Raw genomic sequence first — 26,994 nt, 5'->3', positions numbered from 1 at the left:
ACTTCAAAGGGCACCACAGTTAGCAGAAGTGTGTCAGAAAGTTCCCCACACAAACTGGAATTAGGAAGCGTTCTCCATTTTACTTTATTACAACTATTATCATTTCTGGACAGGACTTGTTCATATAGCATTTACTTTAGACAAAGACTGCTAAATCATTTCTCTTACTCCAAAGCATCTTTTTAAACTACAGCTGCCAACTTCTTCAGATTACATTAAATGTAAATAATTTACACAAATATATAGAGAGAGATAATATACACATTAAAAGAAAGGCCTTTCAAAGTGCTTCTTATACACGTTACCTATTGTCCCATTGGTAGGACAATTACTAAGGGGTTCTCTACACTAGAAAGTTGTACCACTTTAACTGTGCAAGTATAGCTAGTGATACCACCCTTCCACACCCAAGTGTGGACACACAATTATGCTAGTATTAAGGTGCTCTATATATAGTATAGATATTCTTTTACAGAAAGGAACAACTATAGGGATTATAAGGGCTTATCTATACTTGAAAGGCTACAGTGGCATAAGCAGCTGCGACACTGCAGCGTCTACACATGCTGACATGAGGAGTTCTACCATCGGTGTAGGTAATCCACCTCCCCGAGAGATGGTAGCCAGGTCGATGGAAAAATTCTTTCATTGGCCTAGCACTATCTACACCAGGAGTTAGGTCGACTTCACTATGTCACTCAGGGTGCTGAGCATTTTTCACATCCCTGAGCAATGCAGCTGAGTCGATCTAACTGTTTAGGGTAGACCAGGCTTTATACCAGTCACCTTTATACCAGTCTACCTTCATTCACACTAGGACTTTAACCATTTTAATTATTTTGGTAAAAAGATCAAACCCCTAATCAAAACAAGTATGCTGGTAAATCTTGTAAGTGTAGACCAGGCATTCGTGTCTGTGCTGCTCAGCTGCCCATGTTAACTTCCCCTATCTATTTGCTACCAAGTCCAACTTATCCTGGACATATGAAATTGTAGTTTCAATTTGTTCTTAATAATCAAAAACATTAGTAAGGCTCAAGATGCCTCAGGGAAGCAGAGGCAACTAGGATCATCAGAGCTCAGTTACGGGCAAGTTCAATAGGCAAATACTGAACCAGCAAAAAGACTTCAGAGAGACAGTGATGAAGAAGCCCCCCCGAGGAGACTACCATCTAGGTGCAGTGATCTTCCTTTATGTTTTTGCGTGTTTGGGGTTTTTAATTTAAAAAGAATAATTTTCACAAAATCCAGGAAAAGTTTTATGTAGAATTCAAATTTTTGCCCAGCTCCAGCAAATCTAAACTTTAGCCAACATTCTCTCCTCCTTTTATTTATCCTTAATATCAAGAGCAGGCTGCATATTTTAACAAAATGAATAGCTTATCACAAAAAGAAAAGGAGTACTTGTGGCACCTTAGAGAATAACCAATTTATTTGAGCATAAGCTTTCGTGAGCTACAACTCACTTCATCGGATGCATACTGTGGCAAGTGTAGAAGATCTTTTTATATACACACAAAGCATGAAAAAATACCTCCTCCCACCCCACTCTCCTGCTGGTAATAGCTTATCGAAAGCACAATGTGTTTGATAATCTCCTTACAATGTGTATGATAATCAAGTTGGGCCATTTGCAGCACAAATCCAGGTTCTCTCACAACCCCTCCCCCCCCTCCCCCCACAAACCCACTCTCCTGCTGGTAATAGCTTATCTAAAGTGACCACTCTCCTTACAATGTGTATGATAATCAAGGTGGGCCATTTCCAGCACAAATCCAGGGTTTAACAAGAACGTGGGGGGGGGGGGGGGGGGCAGGCGGAAACATGGGGAAATAGGTTACCTTGCATAATGACTTAGCCATTCCCAGTCTCTATTCAAGCCTAAGTTAATTGTATCCAATTTGCAAATGAATTCCAATTCAACAGTTTCTCGCTGGAGTCTGGATTTGAAGTTTTTTTGTTGTAATATAGCAACTCTCATGTTATTACCAGCAGGAGAGTGGGTTTGTGTGTATGTGTGGGGCGGGGCGGGGCGGGGGGGTTGTGAGAAAACCTGGATTTGTGCTGCAAATGGCCCAACTTGATTATCATACACATTGTAAGGAGAGTGATCACTTTAGATAAGCTATTACCAGCAGGAGAGTGGGGTGGGAGGAGGTATTTTTTCATGCTTTGTGTGTATATAAAAAGATCTTCTACACTTTCCACAGTATGCATCCGATGAAGTGAGTTGTTGCTCACGAAAGCTTATGCTCAAATAAATTGGTTAGTCTCTAAGGTGTCACAAGTACTCCTTTTCTTTTTGCGAAAACAGACTAACACGGCTGTTACTCTGTAGCCCATCACAGTGCATCTGTGCTCCAAACAGATATACTTTTCTTGGCCTCTAAGTTAACAGTGAACAAAATTTGCTTTCTGTTTTCTTTTTTGCTCTATTTTATTTAATGTAAATACTTTTAGAAAAAGAGTTTAAAAGAACTGGCTACAGCACATAGTGTAGGCAGACTACGTGCAAACTTCCCCATGTAGTTCTGCCAATACAGTTTAATCCTCATCTGCTATCCTAGTTCTGGGCACCTGCTAAGCAGAAGCTGCCAACAGTGTTGAGTCCTGACAAATTATATGATGGTTTTGTAATATGGACAAAAGCCCATGAGGCTGAGACCACCAAACTTATTTCATCTCTGACCTAAACCACATACAAATGTAGGCTCCCAAAGATGAAATGAAACTATCTGTGCCATTTGCCCCTTCATAACACAATTAGGCTTTCAATCAAAAGGACCTAAAACACTGTATTGTCTTAACTCTGCATAGTGGAATAGAGGTCAATACTGTTCACATACGTACAATGCAGCCTAAGGGGAAAGTCATTCTTTTACACATTTCATGGGGAAGTTTCTTGTTTATTTTAAATCTATTTAAAGGCACAGAGCCCAATCCTGCAGCCCTTATTCAAGGCAGTAGTCATAGTGATGTCAATGGGACTACAATTCTACAGGAATTCATTTGATGAAACATAATGCCAATGCACTGGCTACAGCGGAGTTCCACCCAGGATGAATTTGTCAATTAGTCAAAGGGTCTACTCATAAAAGGAATTATTACATTACTAAGGTTGCAAAGTCAAGCACTCAAAAGTTAGGAAACGCCAGAATTCAGGAGGGGGTGAAGGGTGTGGGCTCTGGGCAGCACCTATCTCAGGTAACTCCCGGGAAGCGGCTGGCATGGCCCTCTGGCTCCTAGGCGCAGGGGCAGCCATGGGGGGCTTCTGCACACTGCTTTGGCCCGGAGGTGCCACCCCCACAGCTCCCACTGGCCATGGTTCCCGGCCAATGGGAGCTGTGGAGCCGGCACTCGGGCAGCGCACAGAGCCCCCATGGCCGCCTCTACGTCTAGGAACAGCAGGGGCATCCAAGAGCTGCATGGAGCTCATTAGGGAGCCTGCTAGCCCCACTCCAACTGGACTTTTAATGGCGGGGTCAGCAGTGCTGACCTGCACCACCAGGGTACCTTTTCGACAGGGCATTCTGGTCAAAAACCGGACACCCAGCAACCCTATTCCCCTCCCTTCTCCCCCAGTCTGGTTCTTGTCCCCTTTGCATTGAAGTAAGGTTGCCAGTTCCTCCACAATGACCGAGTACCAGCTGGGGGAGCACTGAGAGCACAGGACAGAGTGTCTCTCTGCTCTCAGTTCCTGTGCCTTGCACAATACCAACCTGCAGCAGCTGGAAGCAGCAATTACAGGAAAAGTCCTACTCAGCCCCTGCAGTCCTGGGCTGGAGCATGCTCAGTGCAGACAGAATCTGCAAGAATTTAGCTACGAAACTCTAATCCATCTCAACTGAGCATGCATGAAGTGAGATTTTTTGAGGTCTATAACTTGGCCAAATTTGTTTCATAAGAACAATAAAAGGCACAGCTCTGTCCCAAAGGCAACCCCCCTACCTAATTTCTCATCCCTGCTCCAAAGCATAGAAGCACTAGACACTAGGCACTAACTTAAACAGTTATACTAATTGGTTTTAACATGGACAAAACAACATATTTTCCCCCAGTCTCATTCTCAGAAACAGCTGAACCATTTGTGCTGAAAGTTTTCAAAACAATTCAGCCTGAGGCAGACACTTTGCATGCATAATTTCAGACTGAATAGTTAAAATTTGATAGTTCTAAGAAACTGAAAGTTTCCAGCAAGCTTAAACATAGAATTTACTACCAGTTTTACCTATAATTCCCACCTCACACAAAAGTTAGGTGCCATAACTTCCCACCCCAAAAGAGTACCACCTATCTGATTCTAACTCAATCCAATACAATTATATCTATTGGGAACATATGGGATTTGGGGAAAATCTATGAAACGAACATCAACTTGATCCCAAAATCCCAGGATTGCAAAATGACTCTAGAATTCCATTCTCTACAGCCACAATTAGGATTTAATTTCCCAAAGTGTGACAATATCATTTCTACGGCTGCATCTTTTCTTTAAAAGATGTCATAAATCAACATAATGTGGCAGATTAATAGATTTGTTTTTGGATGTCTCCACCACACTCCTTATTTAATTACCAGAAGTTGTGGGAATGATAACTTGGGAAAATCCATAGAATTAAAGGCAGTGATGCCATTACAATAATAATAGTGAAGGATGGTCATGTGACTAAGGCACTAGACTAGGGTCAGATGTTGAATGAGGGCCTCTTGCTTCTACTAGACTACAAGCAGCGACTGCTGTGGAAACAGTGCCATTAATGCGCATGCAATTTAGTGACTTCAACTTGCACAAGTAAGATCAGTGCATGCCATGGTTTGTGAAATAAAGGTTATGTGTCGGTTATTATATCTCCTGGAATTTCTGAATTAGCAGACATCAGAGTGTTGCTTATTTGATTCCTATGTTTGTGACAAAGCATGTTGACACAACTAGGGTTTCCTGCACGTGACTGAATTCCTAGGTCTTCAGATCGGAAAGATCTACATCTATCAAAGAAACAGATATTTTTCACAAAAAGAAAAGGAGTACTTGTGGCACCTTAGAGACTAACCAATTTATTTGAGCATGAGCTTTCGTGAGCTACAGCTCACTTCATCAGATGTTTTAGCTCACGAAAGCTCATGCTCAAATAAATTGGTTAGTCTCTAAGGTGCCACAAGTACTCCTTTTCTTTTTGCGAATACAGACTAACACGGCTGTTCCTCTGAAACCAGATATTTTTCAGAACACTTCAGAGAAAACAGCAGCACACAATGGTGCCTATTTAGTAGTGAATGAGATATTACAAGCACTAGAGGAACAATCATGGTCTCACACATGGTGTTTCATAGTCTGCTCTTTAAAGGGAAGGAACTCTTACTTTTAAATAAAAGACTAAAATTTTTACATTTTAGATATGTAAAAACACAGTAGAATTATTAAGGCCTTTCCATTTTTAAAAAATAAAAAAATGACATTTACTGAAAAATCCAATCTTCGTTACCAAGTCTTAACTTCATTCAAATACATGTCTTCCCCAACTTACAAATGTGATCATCTTTTCCCAATGCTACAATCATATCCATGTGGCTTGAGCCTCTCTCTTATGTGGAGTTTCACTGACTACAGTGGGGCTCTGTATTAGCATAAGAGTCCGGTCACACAGATCTCCTATTGCAGGACTGGGGCCTAAGTGAGCAATTTCAGTAAATAAGATGAAGAGACAAGCTTTAGGTAGGGGACGTGTGAGACTGTATTTACATTATTGTGGACATATACTGTATCAGCATGAGGAAAGAGCGGCACGTATGTCTCTGTAACTCACTTTTATGTGGAGTTACAATTGGATGTAGAGGAAACATCTTCATTAATGGGATTCCACGTAACATTATTTAACATAATTCTACTATCAGCACTGGGAAGATCCTCGGCTATCCAGATTATTTTTATTTCAAATATTCAGTGTTTTTTTATTTTCATGATCAAAGTTTTCTTCCAGGTACAAATAAAAAATGGAATTGTTTAAAAGAAACAATAAATATGGGAATTATTTTAGTACTTTCAGGACATGAATTGCATTTGAATAAAACCAAGGAACCAGAGTTACTCAGCTCAGTGAGACGACTTCTGTCGGTAAAGCTACTCACAAGCATAAATGCTTCCAGGATCAGGATCTACAAAACAGAAAAAAGAATATTTCCAGGAACTATGAGAAACTCATAAGTGTCTTAAGTATGGCATCACTGTTGTGAAAATAGTCTTTTGACCTGCATTGTCCGGCTTCTACTTGTTTACAAATTGATTTATAGCACCAAATACCAGCTTAACTTTGAACTACTATTTAATATCCCTGTGTTACTTCCTGTTTACATTATTTGTGTGCATAACCTCAGGTATATTCTGTGTGGCCAACTTTTCCTCCTGTAACTTCCTTCCTGTAACTATCACTTTGAAATACAAATAAATTGTTGTAGGAGGGGAAAGTCGTAGATATCTATTCAGAGAAGAGTACTTTAAAAAAAAAGCAAGTCTCCTGTTCCCTTGAGTTTTTTCATATAATAATAGGTAACAAGGGACTGCTACATATATCCAAGAAAAAAATAAATGCCAAGGCACCCAGAAAACAAAAAGCAGTACAAATAGAGGCCCCCCCCATTTGCTAATGCACCCCTTTTCAAAAAGCGAAGTCCCACTGAAGTCAAAAGTATTAAGCACATGCTTAAGTGCTTTTCTGAATCAGGGTCATAAGCTCTGACCCTGCAATGCAATATGTCCACAATGGGTCAACTTGTCAAGTGGGCCTCTAAATTACATTTACATATTTTGTATGTGCACAACATACATCTGTGCTTTCAAAACAGATCATGTTCAATTGCTTGACTTGAACATGCATATCTGAATTTTGCACATGTAAACAGGTGCTTAAATGAAATCTGTCAATGGAATTGTATAGGCCCCTTTCTTCATTTGACACGATATGTTTCTGTTACTATAAAAAAAGCAAAATTTTCATGAGGATAACAAAGGCCACATGTTAAAGATCTCTAATGGTTAAGCACTCCAGCCTTTAGTAGGAACATAATTACAAAGACCATTGAAAGAAAAGTATGTGGAGGACATATCTACAATGAAAAAAGTCAGGAAGAATAGAAGTCCAATCTGTAAAGCCACAGAATCAAGGTTATTTCCAGCAAGATAATATGTTTGATTATTAGAGTTCTTTCCCATCACTAGGGTTCTGGACCACCACCAAATTCAGCTCTCATTTCTAGCAATGTTAACTGACACTCATGCTCATCACATATGTGATAGATGGACCATGGCCATCAGAAAACATTTCTCATTTTAAACTATAATGGCATGTAAACAGGAAACATGATTACTGTATTCTGGCAGTCTTCTTGGTAGCTGTTAAAGGGACAGTGTCAATTTAAAATCTAGGCAGCTTCCAAAAACAAGTTAAAAGTATTTTCAGGTACTACACCTGATCCTGAGTCCCTGATTAATACCAATCTTGCTGGCTCGAAGAGTCTCTATAGGCAGTAACTCTAAACAGATGATCTCTCATGACCCTGAGAAATGGTGGCTCAAGCACAAAAACTAGAGCCTGAAGAAATAATAAAACCTACCCAACTTGTCTATGATATAAAGGTGCACCTAAAGCTGTAGTGCTGCCATCACTTTCTTAATTACTTTTCCAAAGACAAGGGAATTGAAGACAGGGTGGCAGTCAACATACTCCAGAGTATGTCATGAAGAGACCTTGTGAGGATGGGTCAGTGACGCCAAGAACTGGAACCACAGTTGATTTTCAGAGAACGCAAACCAAATGTATCTGTCTGAAATTGTGTGTGTCTGCATGCATGAGTGGAAAAGAAGGAAAAGACATCTTTCTACCATACATGCCTTTAAAAAATTAAATAAAAATTCTAAAAATAAATACCTTTTAGGGTCTGTGCCTCAGTGCCAGAAGCCCAGTTCTTGTAAGAACCCTACAATAACAAATCAGTATCTGTGTACACACAGTACAAGTAGGGTGACCAGATAGCAAGTGTGAAAAATCAGGACAGGGAGTATGGGGTAATAGCCACCTAGATAAGAAAGAGCCCCAAATATTAGTACTGTCCCTATAAAATCGGGACATCTGGTCACCCTGAGTGCAAGAGAACAAATGTCAGTAAAACAGATTCTCATTTCAAGGTCCCAACAGGTCATTTTAAATAACGGGGGGGCGAGGCGGGAGGGGAAGAGAAGAGATTTGAATAATTATGAAAGTCACTCTGACATTTTCCTTTTAGCCCTTTTTCTTGTTTGCCTTGCCATTATTTGACAGCCAATTCCAGGCATCTTTGTGAAACTGTATTTTCACTGTCATTTTCAACTGGTGTACAGCAAATCATCTCATTTCTAAGAACAGAAAATACTTGAGGTTTTACATGGAACTTCCACCCCACGAAAATTCATTCCTGTTTCTTTAAGAATATACAGTCATCAATTGATGCTTCAGACGAACATCCTGCTCTAAATAAACAGACTCTTCTGGCTGTCACACAACTTCCTCCTGAAGTTCTGGTGGGTAAAAGTTGAAAAAATTGCCAAATTCAGTGACCAGCGACTTCTGAGCTGACTTAGATAACAATCTACACAGACTTCAGTCCAGAGCAAACAAGATGAAAAGCCACATTAAACATGGCTGGATTTCTATACTAGCATGAATACCTTAAAGTGCTCACAGGAGGCAGTGGGGGCTGGGGTGTCTATCCAGGTTTTTTTGGATATGGGAAGACACTATGCCTCAACCAAAGCAATTAAACTAATGGCACCTGTCACATTATTAGTTGTGTAGGAGTCCCTGCTGTCAGAATGAGAACCTTAATTCTAATATGTACAGCATCACATTTGAAAAGCGATACTGACTGACTTACCACAAGGTTTAATAATGGGCCCAGAACTGTGAAAGTGCCCTTGTTATACCAATAAAATAAAAACCAGCAGGATCTTATTAAAGGGAAAAAGGCAAAATACCACATTTATTGTGAATACAGAAAGAATCATAGTAAGCAGTTAGTTATAGCTATAACATTCCATTCAATCTCATATTTATTCACACATTCATTCATACAAACACACACACACAGGTTCTGCAAGGTTGTTATCATAGTTACCAGCCTTAGAGTTGCTCATGCCAAGCCACTGGCCAGGTGGTCTGGACATGAGGAGGGAGCAGGGCCTTGTCAGATGCTCATCTGATGCTCCTGGAAGTTGGTTTGCAGAATCAGACCCCAAAGTTCTCACTTTTTAGAGTCTATTTTTATAGAAGTTTCTTCCTATGCCAGTCTATGAGAATTGCTTCATCATGCTGTTGCTGAATCAATCAGCAGATAGCACATTCCTGACGGCTCCGTGCCGCTAGATGTTATCTTGTTCTTTGGTTCTCCCATTCTTGAGGCTGTTGGGTGGATTCCAGTCTGCCCTCCGGGGGTCCTCTGGTTATTTCCACTTGACGCCTTCTTTAGCCGATGGACACTGGATTCTTAGGCTGGCACCTCCCTGATCATTCAGTTATTATCCACACCAAGCATCCATCCACATACATCCTCTATCTCTATTTTAATCACAATTGTTAATACAACAAAAGGGCGGGGAGTCTCTGGGTGCTGTTTCTGTTGTTAGAGTATTGCTTTGAGTCTCTCTCTCTGTGAATTGCTTTGAGAACAGACTCTGTCTTAGAATGTACTAACACAATTAGCAGCTTGCAAGATTCACACAGAGGGAGAGAAACAGTACCAAAAACCAAGACACCTCTTAATTAGTAATACTCTGGAATTTAAACTATGGGGAATCAAACTCATTTGTGATTTTAATACAGAACTTCTTTAATATGATCCAACACCCTCTTCTGCAGCCCTGATTCACCAGAGCAGTCTCATGTAAGTCAAATAACCTACTCCAGCGAATATGGATTACAGAACCAGTGCACTAAACAGGACAACCCGAGTATTTTGAATATTTCTGGTGAGACTCCTACCAGCCAGCAGTAGACTTGAAGGTCTGTGCTCTGGGTTCTTTCAAAACTTTTAAGACTGCTGACCTGGCTATCCCCAATTTCAGAGGAAGTCAGTCAGTTTGACAAAGGCTCGTCAGATCTAGGAGGGCTGCAAAAATGGCTGGCCTTATCTTTACTGAGTCTGGGCTTGGAAGTCCCAGAGCAGAGTGAGAAGTTTAGAACAACCCTAAAAGAACATTACTGAGCGTCTATTAAAAGGAGTTTGGTAAATCAGGGCTGTGGTGTATTTTAACAAATGTTTAGAGGTTGAAGTAAATGTATAAATCAAGTCTACACATAATACCAGATTAGGAGGGATCATGAACAGAAAAAAGGACAGAGATAAATTGCAAAAGGATCTTGAGAGCATGGAGACATGGATAATTATTAACAAGTTGAGATTTAATTCTGATAAATGCAAAGCAATATGCTTAGGGGAAAAATAATAATGAGAAGTACCAGAGAAGAGACCAATGGTCAGAATGTAGTAATGCAGAGAAGGATATATGGGATGAATTGTAATACCGAACTGGACACACTCAGTGTGATGATGTTACAAAATAAAAAAAAAAAAAAAGAGCTGATACAATACAGCAAATACCCAGATAACTCAACCCCTCTTAACTAAACGTCTTGATTAACAAATCTGAATTCTTTCTCCCCCTTCCAACACCTCATCAAGAGCTATACAGACATATTTCAGAGTAACAGCCGTGTTAGTCTGTATTCGCAAAAAGAAAAGGAGTACTTGTGGTACCTTAGAGACTAACCAATTTATTTGAGCATGAGCTTCGTGAGCTACAGCTCACTTCATCGGATGCATACCGTGGAAACTGCAGCAGACTTTATATATACACAGAGAATATGAAACAATACCTCCTCCCACCCCACTGTCCTACTGGTAATAGCTTATCTAAAGTGATCATCAGGTTGGGCCATTTCCAGCACAAATCCAGGTTTTCTAGCTATGGCTATCACCAGCAGGAGAGTGAATTTGTGGGGGGGGTGGAGGGTGAGAAAACCTGGATTTGTGCTGGAAATGGCCCAACCTGATGATCACTTTAGTTAAGCTATTACCAGCAGGACAGTGGGGTGGGAGGAGGTATTGTTTCATATTCTCTGTGTATATATAAAGTCTGCTGCAGTTTCCACGGTATGCATCCGATGAAGTGAGCTGTAGCTCACAAAAGCTCATGCTCAAATAAATTGGTTAGTCTCTAAGGTGCCACAAGTACTCCTTTTCTTTTTGCGTATACAGACATAGTAACCCTGGATGAGAACATTCTCAGCCCTAAATCACAGCCCCTATACAACAGGTCAGTCTCTTTTCAGTGTACTGCATGTGTAAACTCTTCATCCAAAGCTCCATTTATCTGAAGGTTGTGGTTGGTCCCAAAGACCATTGGATACTCGGGGTCAACTGGAGGCCCGAACAGGGAATGAATTATTACACTAAATATAGCATTAATAAGGCCACACTAGTGTCCTTTGTACATTAGACTACAGAATAATTCATGAAGGGATGGTGTTAGATACCTAACGTGAAGGGGTTCATTTTCAAAAGGACCTTTACCAGCCCTCCACTTGTATCAGCATAAAACAACATGCAACCATACACAGGCCCACCACCTTTAGCATACCTGCAGGCACTTGAAACAGCCTAAAACTTGGGTGCATACAGATGTTAGATTACTGTTTAAGTGTACACACTGGTATTTTCACTTCTTCAGTGTGTGAAAACTTGGAACATAAACATATTCAACTTGAAGTCTGAAAATGTATCCCTAAACGTGTATCTAAGTTTTCTTTTGAAAACAGCTGAGATTAGTAGAGTGGAAAATCCAGTACTCATGCACAAGAATGGATTAGATGACCCAGGATTCCATTCCAATACCCATCATCCAAAACTCTACAATACTAAAAACAAATTACTTTGATGGAGAATGAAGAATAATCTGTTGTTATGAAGTTCTACAAGAATAACTGAAAAATGTTGGTTCAGGATACGTTGCCAAGGTCTTACGGTAGGAAGAGTTTATCAGATGGTCTATGTTTCAGTTTCTCCAGAACTAGATGAATTAGTGTCTCTTCTGTTCCAAATTTTAACTACTTCTAAAGAGTCAAAGCTGGATCTTTTTGGAGTATCTCTTATAAATTTGGGCTATGATAATTTCCCATTCACATGAAGCAGCCATTACACAATGGGGGAAATTATCATAGCCCAAATTTACTAGAGATACTTCAAAAAGATCCAGCTTTGAATTTTTAAAAGTAGTAAAACTGGGAACAAGACACTAATTCAGCGAGATCTGGACAAACTTGCCACTTTACTGCAGGTACTGCATCTTCAAATTATTGAGGAAGAAGATGTAAGTGAAAACAATGGTGAATGTATTGCCAGGAATTCTGATTTAAATTCTAAGTAGTCACATGAGATTAATTTTGTATTTCTTTTCCTTTAGTATTTTGATCATTAGCTGTGTAATTGAAGAAACTCAGGGCAGTTTAAATCAACATTTAGTAGTAACAGAATCTGCCACTAAGATTGTGTTACACCGCTATATTAACAAACAGTGTTCTTCATCTTTGAAGAATTTTATTTATAATTTTATCTCTGTGTATAATTCTCTGCTGCTAATCTCTCCACAGTGCCTTTACAAACATGAATTAATTCTCCCAACAGCTCACAATAGGCAAAGATTATCCTCTTTTTACAGATGGAGAAGCTGAGGCTGAGAGGCTGCCCAACGCCAAAGAGAAAGTTGGTGTTAGAGGTAAAATTAGAACACATTGGAACCTGGCTCCCGTATTAGTTCTCAGACCAGTCCATGCACTTTCTGGTGACTATTTGATCAAATAAACGGAAAAAAATGGCTCAAATTTTCCATGCCAAAGCCAACATTCACGCTCACATCTATTACGCCTCCTGTATTCAACTTCCCATGGTAAAGTATGGCAAAACTGAAATGTTAGGGCACAGACCATGAAACACTAATGGCTGAAAAATACTGAAGTTCAGTATCAGAATGCTCATTTAAAGAAAATGCTTCAATATTTTCAGATAATGAGATGCCACCCAAATAATTACAAAATTAATGAAGTGAAATGGAAATACAGAAAAGCAAATAAACCCCTTGAAAACAGCAGCTATGAAGTCCCCAGAAAAATCATGGAGCAGGTCCTCAAGGAATCAATCCTGAAGCACTTACACAAGAGGAAAGTGATCAGGAACAGTCAGCATGGATTCACCAAGGGAAGGTCATGCATGACTAATCTAATCGCCTTCTATGATGAGATTATTGGTTCTGTGGATGAAGGGAAAGCAGTGGATATATTGTTTCTTGACTTTAGCAAAGCTTTTGACATGGTCTCCCACAGTATTCTTGTCAGCAAGTTAAAGAAGTACAGGCTGGATGAATGCACTATAAGGTGGGTAGAAAGTTGGCTAGATTGTTGGGCTCAACGGGTAGTGATCGATGGCTCCATGTCTAGTTGGCAGCCGGTATCAAGTGGAGTGCCCCAAGGGTCGGTCCTCAGGCCGGTTTTGTTCAATATCTTCATAAATGATCTGGAGAATGGAGTGGATTGCACCCTCAGCAAGTTTGCGGATGATACTAAACTAGGAGGAGTGGTAGATACGCTGGAGGGCAGGGATAGGATACAGAGGGACCTAGACAAATTGGAGGATTGAGCCAAAAGAAATCTGATGAGGTTCAATAAGGATAAGTGCAGGGTCCTGCACTTAGGACGGAAGAACCCAATGCACAGCTACAGACTAGGGACCAAATGGCTAGGCAGCAGTTCGGCGGAAAAGGACCTAGGGGTGACAGTGGACGAGAAGCTGGATATGAGTCAACAGTGTGCCCTTGTTGCCAAGAAGGCCAATGGCATTTTGGGATGTATAAGTAGGGGCATAGCCAGCAGATCGAGGGACGTGATTGTTCCCCTCTATTCGACATTGGTGAGGCCTCATCTGGAGTACTGTGTCCAATTTTGGGCCCCGCACTACAAGAAGGATATGGATAAATTGGAGAGAGTCCAGTGAAGGGCAACAAAAATGATTAAGGGTCTGCAACACATGACTTATGAGGAGAGGCTGAGGGAACTGGGATTGTTTAGTCTGCAGAAGAGAAGAATGAGGGGGGATTTGATAGCTGCTTTCAACTACCTGAGAGGTGGTTCCAGAGAGGATGGTTCTAGACTATTCTCAGTGGTAGAAGAGGACAGGACAAGGAGTAATGGTCTCAAGTTGCAGTGGGGGAGGTTTAGGTTGGATATTAGGAAAAACTTTTTCACTAGGAGGATGGTGAAACACTGGAATGCGTTACCTAGGGAGGTGGCAGAATCTCCTTCCTTAGAAGTTTTTAAGGTCAGGCTTGACAAAGCCCTGGCTGGGATGATTTAATTGGGGATTGGTCCTGCTTTGAGCAGGGGGTTGGACTAGATGACCTCCTGAGGTCCCTTCCAACCCTGATATTCTATGATTCTATGACCTTTTCATTGAGCAGGTTTTAACCTTAATCTGAGTGATCACCTATTTAGTATTTTGCTGGCTGCTACAAACACTGCAAGTTTCTAAACCAGCGATTGTTTTCAGTTTAACGTGCATAAATAATTCCCATTAACCTTACTGGGAACGTTGTGCAGGTGGCCTGGGAAGAAAAGATGCCCCCAAATGTTTAAGTTCAAGAGATCTTGTTTTCTACATGTTCTAAAAAAGTGTCACAGTAAATTATTTGTGTGTGTGCACGCGCACACCTTGTATATTTATGAGTATCATGATAACTAAACAAACATGTTTAATGCATCAGTCCTACAGAGGATTTACTGCAGGAAGGGTTTACGCTCCTCTCAGTAAATAAGGAATGTCTAACTTAACAGCACCCGTAATAGGGCAAGTTAAAAAAAACAAAACAAAGCAAAAAGAAAAGAAAACCCACACCACACTTAAATCCAAGACTTAAATAATTTAAAGCATTTTAAGTCCTATATTCCATGCTATCAGAACCTTGAGAGATCAGAGTGCATGTGCAATCTGTTTTAAATACAGTTTAAATGTTGCATCTGAAAAGAAGGTATTTGCAAACAAAAAGACTATTTTTATTCCTATAGACATATTGTACTGTAAACAAATAAATCTCTGCCTTTGCTACCAGCATTTGCAGGCATCAGGAAACATCCTAAATGTTGAAGTGACCTGACCTAACCTAACACGAGGTGATGGATGCATTTTACTTTTTAAGTCAAAAGGGCACTTACAGTTGATTTTTACAATGATGAAAAAGATAACATTTGCTCTGCTTTGTTTTCAAACTCTTATCCTAGAAGTAAAATCTGATCTTTGAGTTGTTTACTCTCTTCTGCTCTCCGCTGTTGCCAGAAAGGCTTTCTCGGCTTCCTGTTCATTTTCAGAGGAGTTATCTCCAAAGGCTATGATTGTGGTAGGGTTGGGAGACAGGGGAAGGAGGTTAAGGGCTGCCAATACAAAATATATGTATGCCACTACAGCATCAGTGTGTCACCTAATACCCCAAAGAACACTGGAAAGATAGATATGGACAAACTGTTTTGATAAAATAAGTGAGTTAGATGTGACATAAGCAACCTCTTTCTGCTAGACAGAAAACATTTTGATCTAAAAGTTAAATATTTATCTGCTATAAGTGTGTCTATGAGATGTTAAGTGCAGAGTCCTGCAGCCTTTATACTTACATGACTTCTACTGAAGTGGTGTGCCTATGCAACAACTGCAGAATCAGGATAATCCAAAAACAAGCTTTCAAATTACAGTATGGGTTACATGCCCATATAGTAGAATGTACAGCACCTGTATCTTTCTAGACATTTATACTGCCCTCATCACAGTAGTATGTAAATACTTTATGAATTCTAAAAGTGCTACACCAAAGCAGATCTACTTTTCTTGCCTATCCCTAGCAGGACTGGTATTATATCTGTACTTGTTGCAAGATGGTTAGTCTGAAGCAGATCTCATGTCTGGCTGAGGGCAAACAGTGAGGATGTCCACTGAAAAGATAATGAATCACCTTTCCATCATAATCTGGAATTTTCAGACTGTGTAAATATTTCAGATGTACACAACAGCTGAAATTTCAGTTGGAATATACAATATACATTCCACTGACACCACAGCCTGGGCTCAGCTGCCCTGCTCCCATTGAAGTCAATGGCAAGATTTCTACTCACTTCAGAGGTGACCCTGTATATTAGAAGTCAGTGAACTTTATTTAACATTTTTTTAAGCACAGACTTAAGATCTTAGGCCTCTAAGCAATCAGCTTTCTCCCACTGGATCTGCTTCTTTTTCTAATGTTACCAATTCAGCTACTTATATACATATATGGTGCTTTCACAGGCAGCAGTAGTGGTTTGGGGTTTCTTTTGCTTTGCTTTTTGCTGTTGTTGTTGTTGGGGTTTTGGGGGCATAATATTGTAAGTACAAGAGCTAGGGAGCTGAGCTGTCCTGACATGAAATATTTTCTTTCCACTTCAGCAGTCTGTTTTGATGTATTTTCAGAGTAAACAACAGTACTGCACAAGTTAACATCAAGAGTTTTCTGCTGCTTTCATAGCAACTAGAACAAAAGTTCTCTCCAATCCATCTGAGTGAAGCCTACATAAGTAAGTAATTGCATTGTGCTTAAGAACTACTATAGTCAGCAACACTTCCTATCTGAACTACATTCCTTAGCAGTTAAGAATTAAAGATGTATTACAGGCGTAAAAGAATCTGAATTTAAGTATTTGTTTACAGAGGCCATGGCAAGGATCTGAAGGTATTTGTGATAATTTACAAACACACACATTTTGGTAAACGATGAGCAATTCAATACAGGCCTCCTCCAGATGAAAATCTGTTTCTTATTCTTCATTCTATTTTTCGTTAGTGAACTTCTTGCTTGTGAAAGCTGTAGCTGGACGGACAGCTTGGAACACCAAAGGAATCTGTTCCTCTACTAAGCAAAGCATGGATGGGCAGCAATAGTGCAAACTCCCCACATTTCCCTGTAGTGCTTCTGTTTATGCTGAAGAAAGATTTCTTAAACAAGTAAATGCAAAAAGAAAAGCTATTTTTGTACTTTCTTGTTTGGAAAGTGCACAATCCTCCCTTTACCTCTTTTTCATGATGGCCAAGACCTTCCTCTGGATTTCTGAGGTTGAGGATGTGCACCTCCTGTGGCATGCCCATTGTGCCTCTGCTTGCACAACCAGATAAGACGGTAAAGCTCTCCAGCAAGGCATGAACTGGGTGGGAACTATTGACAGGTGATAACACACATTCGCTCCTAGGCACAGGACCTGTAGAGGAAATCACAGATACACACCATTCAGAGACAAGAGCCAGAGTAAATGACACCTTTTGAACTAGAAAAGGAGTACTTGTGGCACCTTAGAGACTAACCAATTTATATAAATTAAATAAATTGGTTAGTCTCTAAGGTGCCACAAGTACTCCTTTTCTTTTTGCGAATACAGACTAACACGGCTGTTACTCTGAAATCTTTTAAACTAGAACTGTCTTTTTGATTACAAAACCGGTTGGAACACAAACAACAGAGGCTTCAATTAGTTATTTGCAATATATAACAGAAATAACTTTGTTTCAATTACTTTGCGTATTTACTTATTTTGTCATTCCTTTTTGGTGCTAGATCTTTAATTAATTTCTCTGACAATTCTCATTTGAATCTGTATTCCTCTCCTTCCCAAAACTGTAGGAAGTCCACCCTACACCAAGAAAATAAGGAAGGAAATGAGGACTGAGAAAGAAAAGAATGAAACAAATAAAAAACGGGGATTGGTTTGCCTGAGATGCAGATTATTTATGTGAAACATCTTTATGACAAAAACAGAAAACATAACTACACAATCACATATAGTCCTTTTGAAGTAGAGCAGATATATAATGCAAACATAGTTCAGGTGTCCTGCCACATTACTGCAGACATTTATTACATGGCAAACTGAAATTTTGTTTGTCAAGTATATTTTGAGTCTGACAGTGATGATCTAAACTGATAACAGCTATCTAGTCCACAACATAGCCAATTTCAGAGTAACAGCCGTGTTAGTCTGTATTCGCAAAAAGAAAAGGAGTACTTGTGACACCTTAGAGACTAACCAATTTATTTGAGCATAAGCTTTTGTGAGCTACAGCTCACTTCATCAGATGCATACTGTGGAAAGTGTAGAAGATCTCTTTATACACACAAAGCATGAAAAAATAACATAGCCAATGTCCTTTCAAATAATTATTACCATGCTCTTATGTTGTATTTGAGACAGCGTGATGTGATATAGCAGGACAGCCCCACAGTGACTGTGTATGGAGTAGTTTACATATAAACTATATCTGCAGGAAACTAAAGCAAGACAAATTTATGAAAAGCAGCCCAACTTTTCCAAAATGGTTCAAACACACTGTTATAACAACGGATACAATAAGTTTTTGATTGCGAAGGTCACTGCATTAGGCCCAGGTCAACTCAAAGATTACACATAGAAAAGACTGGGCACAGGCTTGAAGAATTGTGATATCTCAGCCTGCTATAAATTTGCTAGAAAAAAAAATGGTTTCCACTAGAGAAACTTTGAAATAAAAAAAACAAAATTTCAACAGAAATATTTTGCAGATTTTTGTATATGGTTCATAAGCAGTTACATATCGCTAAAGATCATCAGATCCAAACTGTATAATCAGCAAGTATATATATTTTAATTCTTGTTTTAGCATTGACCCATAGTTTGCTCATTAAATAAAAAGTACGATCAACAACTGATCATTTGAGAGTTGGATAGTTTCTTTTAAAACAGATTTTTTCTAAAGAAAGCAAAGGTGTCGAGAACAATGAGATTTTTGCAGTGCCTTAGATCATGCAGGTCCTGTCCTGTGAAAGGGGCTGTTTCTATTCTAAAACCCACTGGTACATACTACAAAGTCCTGCCCGCTCCCAGAAGACAGGCATGCTTTTTAAAGGCACCACTTGACGCATGATTTGCACCTGCCCAGACATGGAGTGCAAAGGATGAGCAAACAGCATACTCTCAACATGAGAAGCTTGGCAACAGCACTGAATGAACACTGACACGTGGGAGACTTTGAATTTTTTTTAAGCAAGATTAAATGATACAGCTACATAAAATAAAAATACAGTCCTCAAGCAGTGATATGTAATATACTTTATGAAAGAGTAATAAGAATGTTGTTTCTTTTATTGCTTTAAAAAAGTAGTTATCAGTAACAATAATACAACTGACAAATTAGTATATTACTATTATTATTATTACTGTACCGGTATGATGATAATGCCTTGGAGCCCCATTCATAGATTGGGCCAGGACCAGATTGTGCAAGGCGCTGTACAAACACAGTGCAATGAGACAGTCCTCACCCCAATCAGCCCAACCATCAGTGTAACAGTCTTGCAGCTAAGTGAGTTATTATATGAGCTATAGTCCCAAATGCCATGCCAGATACTTGGGTAAGGGAATGAAACAAGAATTAAGGAATGAATGGTCATTCACTTGAGCTCCTTTTTGCTGGCCAATTTATTGAATGGATTTGGGGTCTGTCACCCAGCCTCTCTTCCAACTGTCGAAGCAATGCAACAGTAGAACAATTCATTCATAAGAAGCGGCTCAAGAAAAATACAGCGCAAGCCAGCAACCTCTACCTAAAGCACAGTCAGGTGCTCATCTGAGCCAGCATTTGCATCAAGGGCAGAGCAGGCGAAGTGAAGGGTGCACACCAAAAGGTCCATGGAGGTGTGATGGGGTGGGAAGAAGTGGAGTTGACGAAGCAATGTTGACAAAAACTTGCACTTTCCTTAGTGAGGTGCTGGAGGAAGAGCAACTATCTGCTTTCCAACAGGATATTTCAAAGCCCCTTAATTCATTTCTAAAAACACCCCCCATCCTTCCCCTCCATCTTCCATCCTGGTCTTCTGTAACAACAATGTGTATTTGTGCTGGGTGCTACATCAAGCTTTCTAGGGCTCTCAGATTCTCAGGAACAGCAATTCCTTCTGATCTTGCAACACTGGAAATTACATGAACATAGAACTGTGCAATGACTGGTGTGATTTTGCACGTCTACAGCCAATGTCACACGAAAACCTGAATGATTTCCATATAGTTCCATATATTTTCACCAGGTCTGAATATGACCTGAAGCAATTCTTTCTAGCACTGCATACAGGGTGCCAATCCTCTTCTCATAAAAGAAGTCCTATTATCCTGCAACCCTGTCTATATAGGTTCTTATACTGCACTCATCACCGTATCGAACATGTAGAATTTATAATGCTGAAAAACCAAACAGATTAAATACAAAAATAAAAAACACTCTTTGATACCACTAATCATCTTATTTATCAAAAAGAAAAGGAGTACTTGTGGCACCTTAGAGACTAACCAATTTATTTGAGCATGAGCTTTCGTGAGCTGAAGTGAGTTGTAGCTCACGAAAGCTCATGCTCAAATAAATTGGTTAGTCTCTAAGGTGCCACAAGTACTCCTTTTCTTTTTGCGACTACAGACCAACACGGCTGTTACTCTGAAACCTGTCATCTTATTTATCTTCCCCTGCACAGCCTGCTCATAGCTGAAGCCTTACATAAAACCACTGCCTCATCCTGCCTCAGCTTTACTTTCCTGTTTAGCCATGCACCAGCTTTAGATCCACTTCTGCCAGCCTTCTCACGACATGCCCACATCCTGGCCTTACCTTTTCTACTTCACTGTCATCAACTATGATAACATGCCACCCATACTTGACATTATCACTGTTAAACAGCTGGTCCCTCCAATTGTAAGTCATCACTACTCTCTCACAAACAACACATACAAAATAATTGATATTCTGCCCCTCCCCTTTCATCACTGGCACTCAAGAAGCCAGAAATTGTATTTTAATGACTTTTTAACCCTCAGTTTAAATTGGGATTGGCTTCAAGCCTTCAGAATACAGACTTACCCCTCTTGAGACTATGTATTTTAAGTTGAGCTTGTACTCACCTGTCTTGCTATTGTATTGCATGTTTCATTTCTTTAACAGTTTTCTTATTTAAAAAGATCATGGCTTGTATTGCAACTGAAGATTAATTAGTTAAGGTTTGTAAAGCCCTCTGAAGATGAGAACCAGGTTAAGTACGCTCATTATAACGGACTAATATATACTCCCACGTAGCACAACATATATCAGGGTAACAATTGTTAGAGAATTGAATTAAACGTTTTTCCAATTTCAATAAATAGCAATTTTTTTTTAAAAGGCCCTTAATATAGATCCAATTCTGTTTGATACTAACATCTGGAAATTATTCAACATAATTTAAGCACTCTGCTTTCCCATATCACCCAACCTCCTAATGAGTAACGTGTGTTCTGTGGTAATAAAATAGGTAGAGATGGGGTGGGGAAATAATATAACCCAAAACCAACTCATAATTATCGTGGATTTGATTCAAAATAATAATATAGATTAATATAGTTTCTGTTATATTTCCATAGGGACTTCTGCAGCTCTGTCAGCTTAAAAGCGTGACCAACTCCCGCAAACTGTGTGAATCTGCATGGCAGGCTCCAAGCATGTTAACATTGTTCCACAGGAATCCCAGAAGGCCCTGCGGGAGCCTGCAAACTGCAACAACAGAATCCAACACTTCTTAGAGGAAAGCACAGATTTAGTCTAATGGATTTTCATATGAGGAAATGTTCCATATCTGGGCATTTTGCATAAAGGCAAAAGTTTAAAAACATCTGGAAACAGCAGAGTCCAGAAACACCAGGGATCTCTGAGCTGTTAAGTCTGAAGTAATGTAAATTACTATCGACCAGCTCTTTAGGCCATTGGGAATCTACCTAGATTTCACCACTTTTAATATCTAAAAAGACTCCCTATGCTTTTGCTGGTAAGACTATCCCAAATGGGCCTAAATGTCCAAACAAGAATCAAATATGCCCAGGTGACAAACTTGTACAAAGAAGTGGCTTGGGGGTGTGTGGTAATTTAGTGGCACTTTTTATTGGTCTGTAGCATGATGAATGGAACTAGACAAAGAGGGTCAGATTTCAGGAGAGATCTAGTTTGATGCATCACCAGTGGGTTCAGGAATACAAGCAGAGGCCAAGCTGCTATTCTAGAAAGCAGGGATTGGCAACCTTTGGCACACGGCCTGCCGGGGAAAGCCCCTGGCGGGCGAAACCGGTTTGTTTACCTGCAGCATCTGCGGGTTTGGCCAATTGCAGCTCCCAATGGCCGCGGTTCGCTGTCCCAGGCCCATGGGGGCTGCGGGAAGGGCGGCAAGCACATCCCTTGGCCCGCGCCACCTCCCGCAGCCCCCATGGGCCTGGGACGGCGAACAGCGGCCAGTGGGAGCTGAGATCGGCCCAACCTGCAGACAGTACAGGTAAAAAAACTGGCCCGGCCCGCCAAGAGCTTTCCCTGATGGGCCACATGCCAAAGGTTGCCAATCCCTGCTATAGAGCGTCAGCATGAAACACCAACCACTCTGCATACTCAGTAAAGATCTCTTTCATACAATTCTGCTGCACCACTTATTACTAATGAAAAATAGCCAATGCAGGGGGTGCAGACAGAGACTCTCCATTCCACAGACAGCTCAGGGAGGGACTGTAATCTCCTATATCAGGGGTGGCCAACCTGTGGCTCCGGAGTCACATGCAGCTCTTCAGAAGTTAATATGCAGCTCCTTGTATAGGCACTGACTCCGGGGCTGGAGCTACAGATGCCAACTTTCCAATGGCCCAGGAGTGCTCACTGCTCAACCCCTGGCTCTGACACAGGCCCTGCCCCCACTCTACCCCTTCCCATGCCCTCCCCTGAGCCTGCCATGCCCTCACTCCTCTCCCTTCCCCCAGAGCCTCCTGCACACCACAAAACAGCTGATCAGGAGGTGCGGGGAGGGAGGGGGAGGTGCTGGGAGCTGCTGACGTATTACTGTGGCTCTTTGGCAATGTATATTGGTAAATTCTGCCTCCTTTTCAGGCTCAGGTAGGCCACCCATGTCCTATATGCTCTCCTTTGATCAAGGACTTTTTACTGAAAAAGCACATTTATCTGAGCATTTACACTGTACTAATATGCCAGGGAGAGATCCAACGCAAAGAAACTGGTAGAGGCCTCAGTACTTCAACTTTTCAAAAGAGAAAATATTAAACTTCCACTTGCCTTTCTTGTATGTAAACTATTCCATGCTGTGAATAGACCACCCTATGTGACTCATCCTGAGAAACTATAGCCTTTGGCAAAAACGAGGAGTACTTCTGGCACCTTAGAGACCAACAAATTTATTTGGGCATAAGCTTCCGTGGGCTAAAACCCACTTTATCAAATGCATGGAGTGGAAAAAAAACAGTAGGCAGGTATCTATACACAGAAACCTATAGCTTTTGGGTTGTTTTGCTTTATGCACATCAAAATTACACACAACAAATTTTAAAGGAACGTCACTAAACTGATAGCCAAGTGAGAAAAAGCAAGTAGTAAAGTGTGGGAGCAAAGGGAAAACGGGGATATCTAGGTAAGGTAAGGGGATAAAGACCATCCAATATCCCCTAGAGCCCAGAATTTCTCTTGGGAACCCAACATCTAAGATCACTCAACTTCAACAAGGAAAGAAAAGTGTTAAAGAATTAAAGAAAGGGAGAGAAAGGAAGAAAAAGAAAAAGGAGAGCCTTCACTCAAAAAAATTATACTGAATTTAAGAGAACTATTCCCATTCGGTACCTCTTAAAAGGATCACAGTACTGTAATACAAATATGACTATCAGGACAAATGAGATTTCTTTGAAGATTTATGGTTTCTGCTGATGGTAATGGCATAGTTTCCATTGCCTCATATGGTAATCTGTTGGCATGGACTGTGCTCTGAAGTGCCTGGATAGTAAAAACCCAAGAAACTGTCAGAGTAGGAATTACACCACAAGTTATTCTTTTTAGAGTATCTGTTTGAGCGAAGGAACAGGAGTAACAGCAGGAGGAAGGCAGCTAGGTAGTTTCTGGATAAGGGAAAGTCAGACAACAGTGTCAAGTTAGTGTATGCACTCAAGCATATTAGATTACAGGCCACATGAAATGATAATTCTAGATCTCTCTGTTTCTGCATATTGCTAATTATATTAGGAAAGACAAATCTTTACCTATGTTAGTGATAATTAACAATATGCATCATTAGCCATCTCATTTCAAGAGATAGGGAGGTGTGTTAAAATTGTATTTACAAGTGAGTAGGAGATATCCATTTACTGTTACAGATTCCTCCATGACAAAGAATTGCACCATCTGCCATCTTTTTGAGAAGGAGGAAGCAAATGAGAGAGAAAATCTACACAGTCACTGTAACACATGGCCAGACAGTCTTTCATCCTTAACTTAGAACCCACCTGAACACCAGAGTTCTTAGATTTAATCCAGAACCTTTGAGGATCCAGTATCATTTGGTTCTGGTAAAAAGCAAGTTCTGGAGACTCTAAAACTTATCTTATTCCTTAGAAGTAGAACAAGGATTACTTTCAAACAAATAATCTTAATTGTTTACATAGCGCAAACATCCATTTAGCTATAGAAGCTATGTTATTAAACTGAAAATGTATTGAAAATAAACTACATTTCTTTTTGCGATAAGTCTAAGATATTTCACACAACCCAACATTTCTGGAGGGAAGAGAGGGGAAAGGGAATGATCTTACGGTATCAAATAACTGTTGTTTCTTTTGTTCTAAATTGTGGTGTTTTCTCTTTTTTGCCATTCTGATGTGCTTGTTGAGTAAAAAAACCAAACCTCTCCCCTCCCCCCCAAAAAAACCCAAACAGAGAATTTCAGAAGTGCTCAGCATTGGCCTAACTCCACTCCGACTGACATCAGTAGCAATACTGCCATAAATGTCAGTGGTGCACTTTTAAACCAACAATGAATACTTTTGAAAAACCCGTCCTGAAAGTGTTAGGGGAGTATTGTGAGGATGCTATCCCGAATATCGCAATACTTTTCCACCGCCACCATCATGGACTAAATCCTGAACACAAATCTCACATGTAGGCCCAGTGAAGGAGTAGGCCCAGAGAAGGCTTCAACAGGTGAAGGGGCAAACTTGATTTCTACAAGACTACTTGTGGATGTAAATTTAAGCAGGATTTTGTCCCAGGAGTTGCTCTTAGGGTGACCAGACAGCAAATGTGAAAAATAAGGATGGGGGTGGGGGGTAATAGGAGCCCATACAAGAAAAAGACCCAAAAATTGGGACTGTCCCTATAAAATCGGGACATCTGGTCACCCTAGTTGCTCTACAACAGTGGTTCTCAACCAGGGTACACGTACCCTGGAAGAGGAGATAGGGTCAGGGGACACAGAGGTCTTCTGGGGGTTGTGTCATTATGCTCCATATTCTTCATAGTAATATTATTATGATATGAGTATGGCATAATTATGATGTATTTTGTGCAAGATAAGGCATGTGAGATATCACTGGAAAGGTAGGTTTCAGAGTGACAGCCGTGTTAGTCTGTATTCGCAAAAAGAAAAGGAGTACTTGTGGCACCTTAGAGACTAACCAATTTATTTGAGCATAAGCTTTCGTGAGCTACAGCTCACTTCATCGGATGCATACTGTGGAAAGTGTAGAAGATCTTTTTATATACACACAAGAGAGTGGTCACTTTAGATAAGCTATTACCAGCAGGAGAGTGGGTTTGTGTGTGAGTGTGAGAAAACCTGGATTTGTGCTGGAAATGGCCCAACTTGATTATCATACACATTGTAAGGAGAGTGATCACTTTAGATAAGCTATTACCAGTAGGAGAGTGGGGTGGGAGGAGGTATTTTTTCATGCTTTGAGTGTATATAAAAAGATCTTCTACACTTTCCACAGTATGCATCCGATGAAGTGAGCTGTAGCTCACAAAAGCTTATGCTCAAATAAATTGGTTAGTCTCTAAGGTGCCACAAGTACTCCTTTTCTTACTGGAAAGGTAATGATTTACTGAATATGATTATCTTGTTTACATGCATGTATCATTTTGGTATCTGAAGTTAGGAATATTGTCTATACATCTATTACAAGTGTGTTTACACCTGGGGAACGCCCACTAGTCAGAATTCAATCAGTCTAGATGGCTGGTTGGGAAGGGCCATTAGGGAGAACAATAGGTCTTAGAAGATGCAAATCTCCCACTGGGAAGCCTTCCTGGGGATGCTGCAAACAGCCTCTGAGACATGGCTGCAGTGACCCTATAGGGGCATGTGACCAAGTCACCTGGTACTAGACTCCACAATACTATAACTAACAGGCATGGGATTCCACTAACCGGGCGTGGGAATCAAATGGGGGGAGACAAAGGGTTCCCCCCATATGCTAAAGCTATTTAAGGCAGGGGAATGACATCATCGTGGTTCGTTCTTCACTGACTCCCTACCCAAGAAGGAGGACTGCTTGAAACACCTGAGAAACAAAAAGACTGAACTAGGGGAGAAGGGCTGAACACAGGTTAAGGGGTTGTCTAGCCTGTGAAAGGAATAACTGGAGTTTTAAGCTATAATGAAGTGCAGCTTGCCTTCAGAATCTCAGCAATCTGCCTAAAACAACATTTAGGGTGAGAATTTGCTAATTCTAACCAATTTCTTTAGTATATTAAGCTTAGATTGCATGTTTGTTTTATTTGCTAGGTAATCTGCTTTGATCTGTTTCATTTCCCTCATAATCATTTAAAATATATCTTTTGTAGTTAATAAACTTGTTTTGTTTTAAGACCAGTGTGCGGAAAACATTACTGGTGGGCAAAAGCTGTTGCATATCTTCCTCCACGTTGAGGGAAGGGGCTAATTTCATGAGCTTATGCTGTACAGATATCTGTGCAGTGCAAGACAGTATAATTTTGGGTTTACCCTCTAGAGTGGGGTGCGCACTTGAGTACTGGGCAGTTCCTTAG

General features: G+C 40.4%; 1 protein-coding gene across 7 annotated transcripts in view; it reads right to left on the bottom strand.

Moving 5' to 3' along the window:
- Window positions 1–26,994, bottom strand: part of TGFBR3 (transforming growth factor beta receptor 3) — a 178,411-nt gene that overhangs the window by 79,072 nt on the left and 72,345 nt on the right. For 5 of the 7 annotated variants that reach the window (XM_073357091.1, XM_073357089.1, XM_073357088.1 and 2 more), the window contains 2 exons: window positions 17,161–17,345; window positions 6,127–6,153 (listed from right to left, as the gene is read on the bottom strand). The exons of 1 other annotated variant lie outside the window; for it this stretch is intronic. In XM_073357091.1, the coding sequence (XP_073213192.1) occupies window positions 6,127–6,153; window positions 17,161–17,345 (212 nt within the window). The remainder of the gene's footprint in view (window positions 1–6,126; window positions 6,154–17,160; window positions 17,346–26,994) is intronic. One more of the 7 variants, XM_073357090.1, reaches the window with a different exon arrangement.

Source organism: Lepidochelys kempii, chromosome 8 (assembly GCF_965140265.1).
Source record: "Lepidochelys kempii isolate rLepKem1 chromosome 8, rLepKem1.hap2, whole genome shotgun sequence".
In the NCBI taxonomy this organism is placed as follows: Eukaryota; Metazoa; Chordata; order Testudines; family Cheloniidae; genus Lepidochelys; species Lepidochelys kempii.
This window is presented reverse-complemented; position numbering and strand designations above follow the sequence as displayed.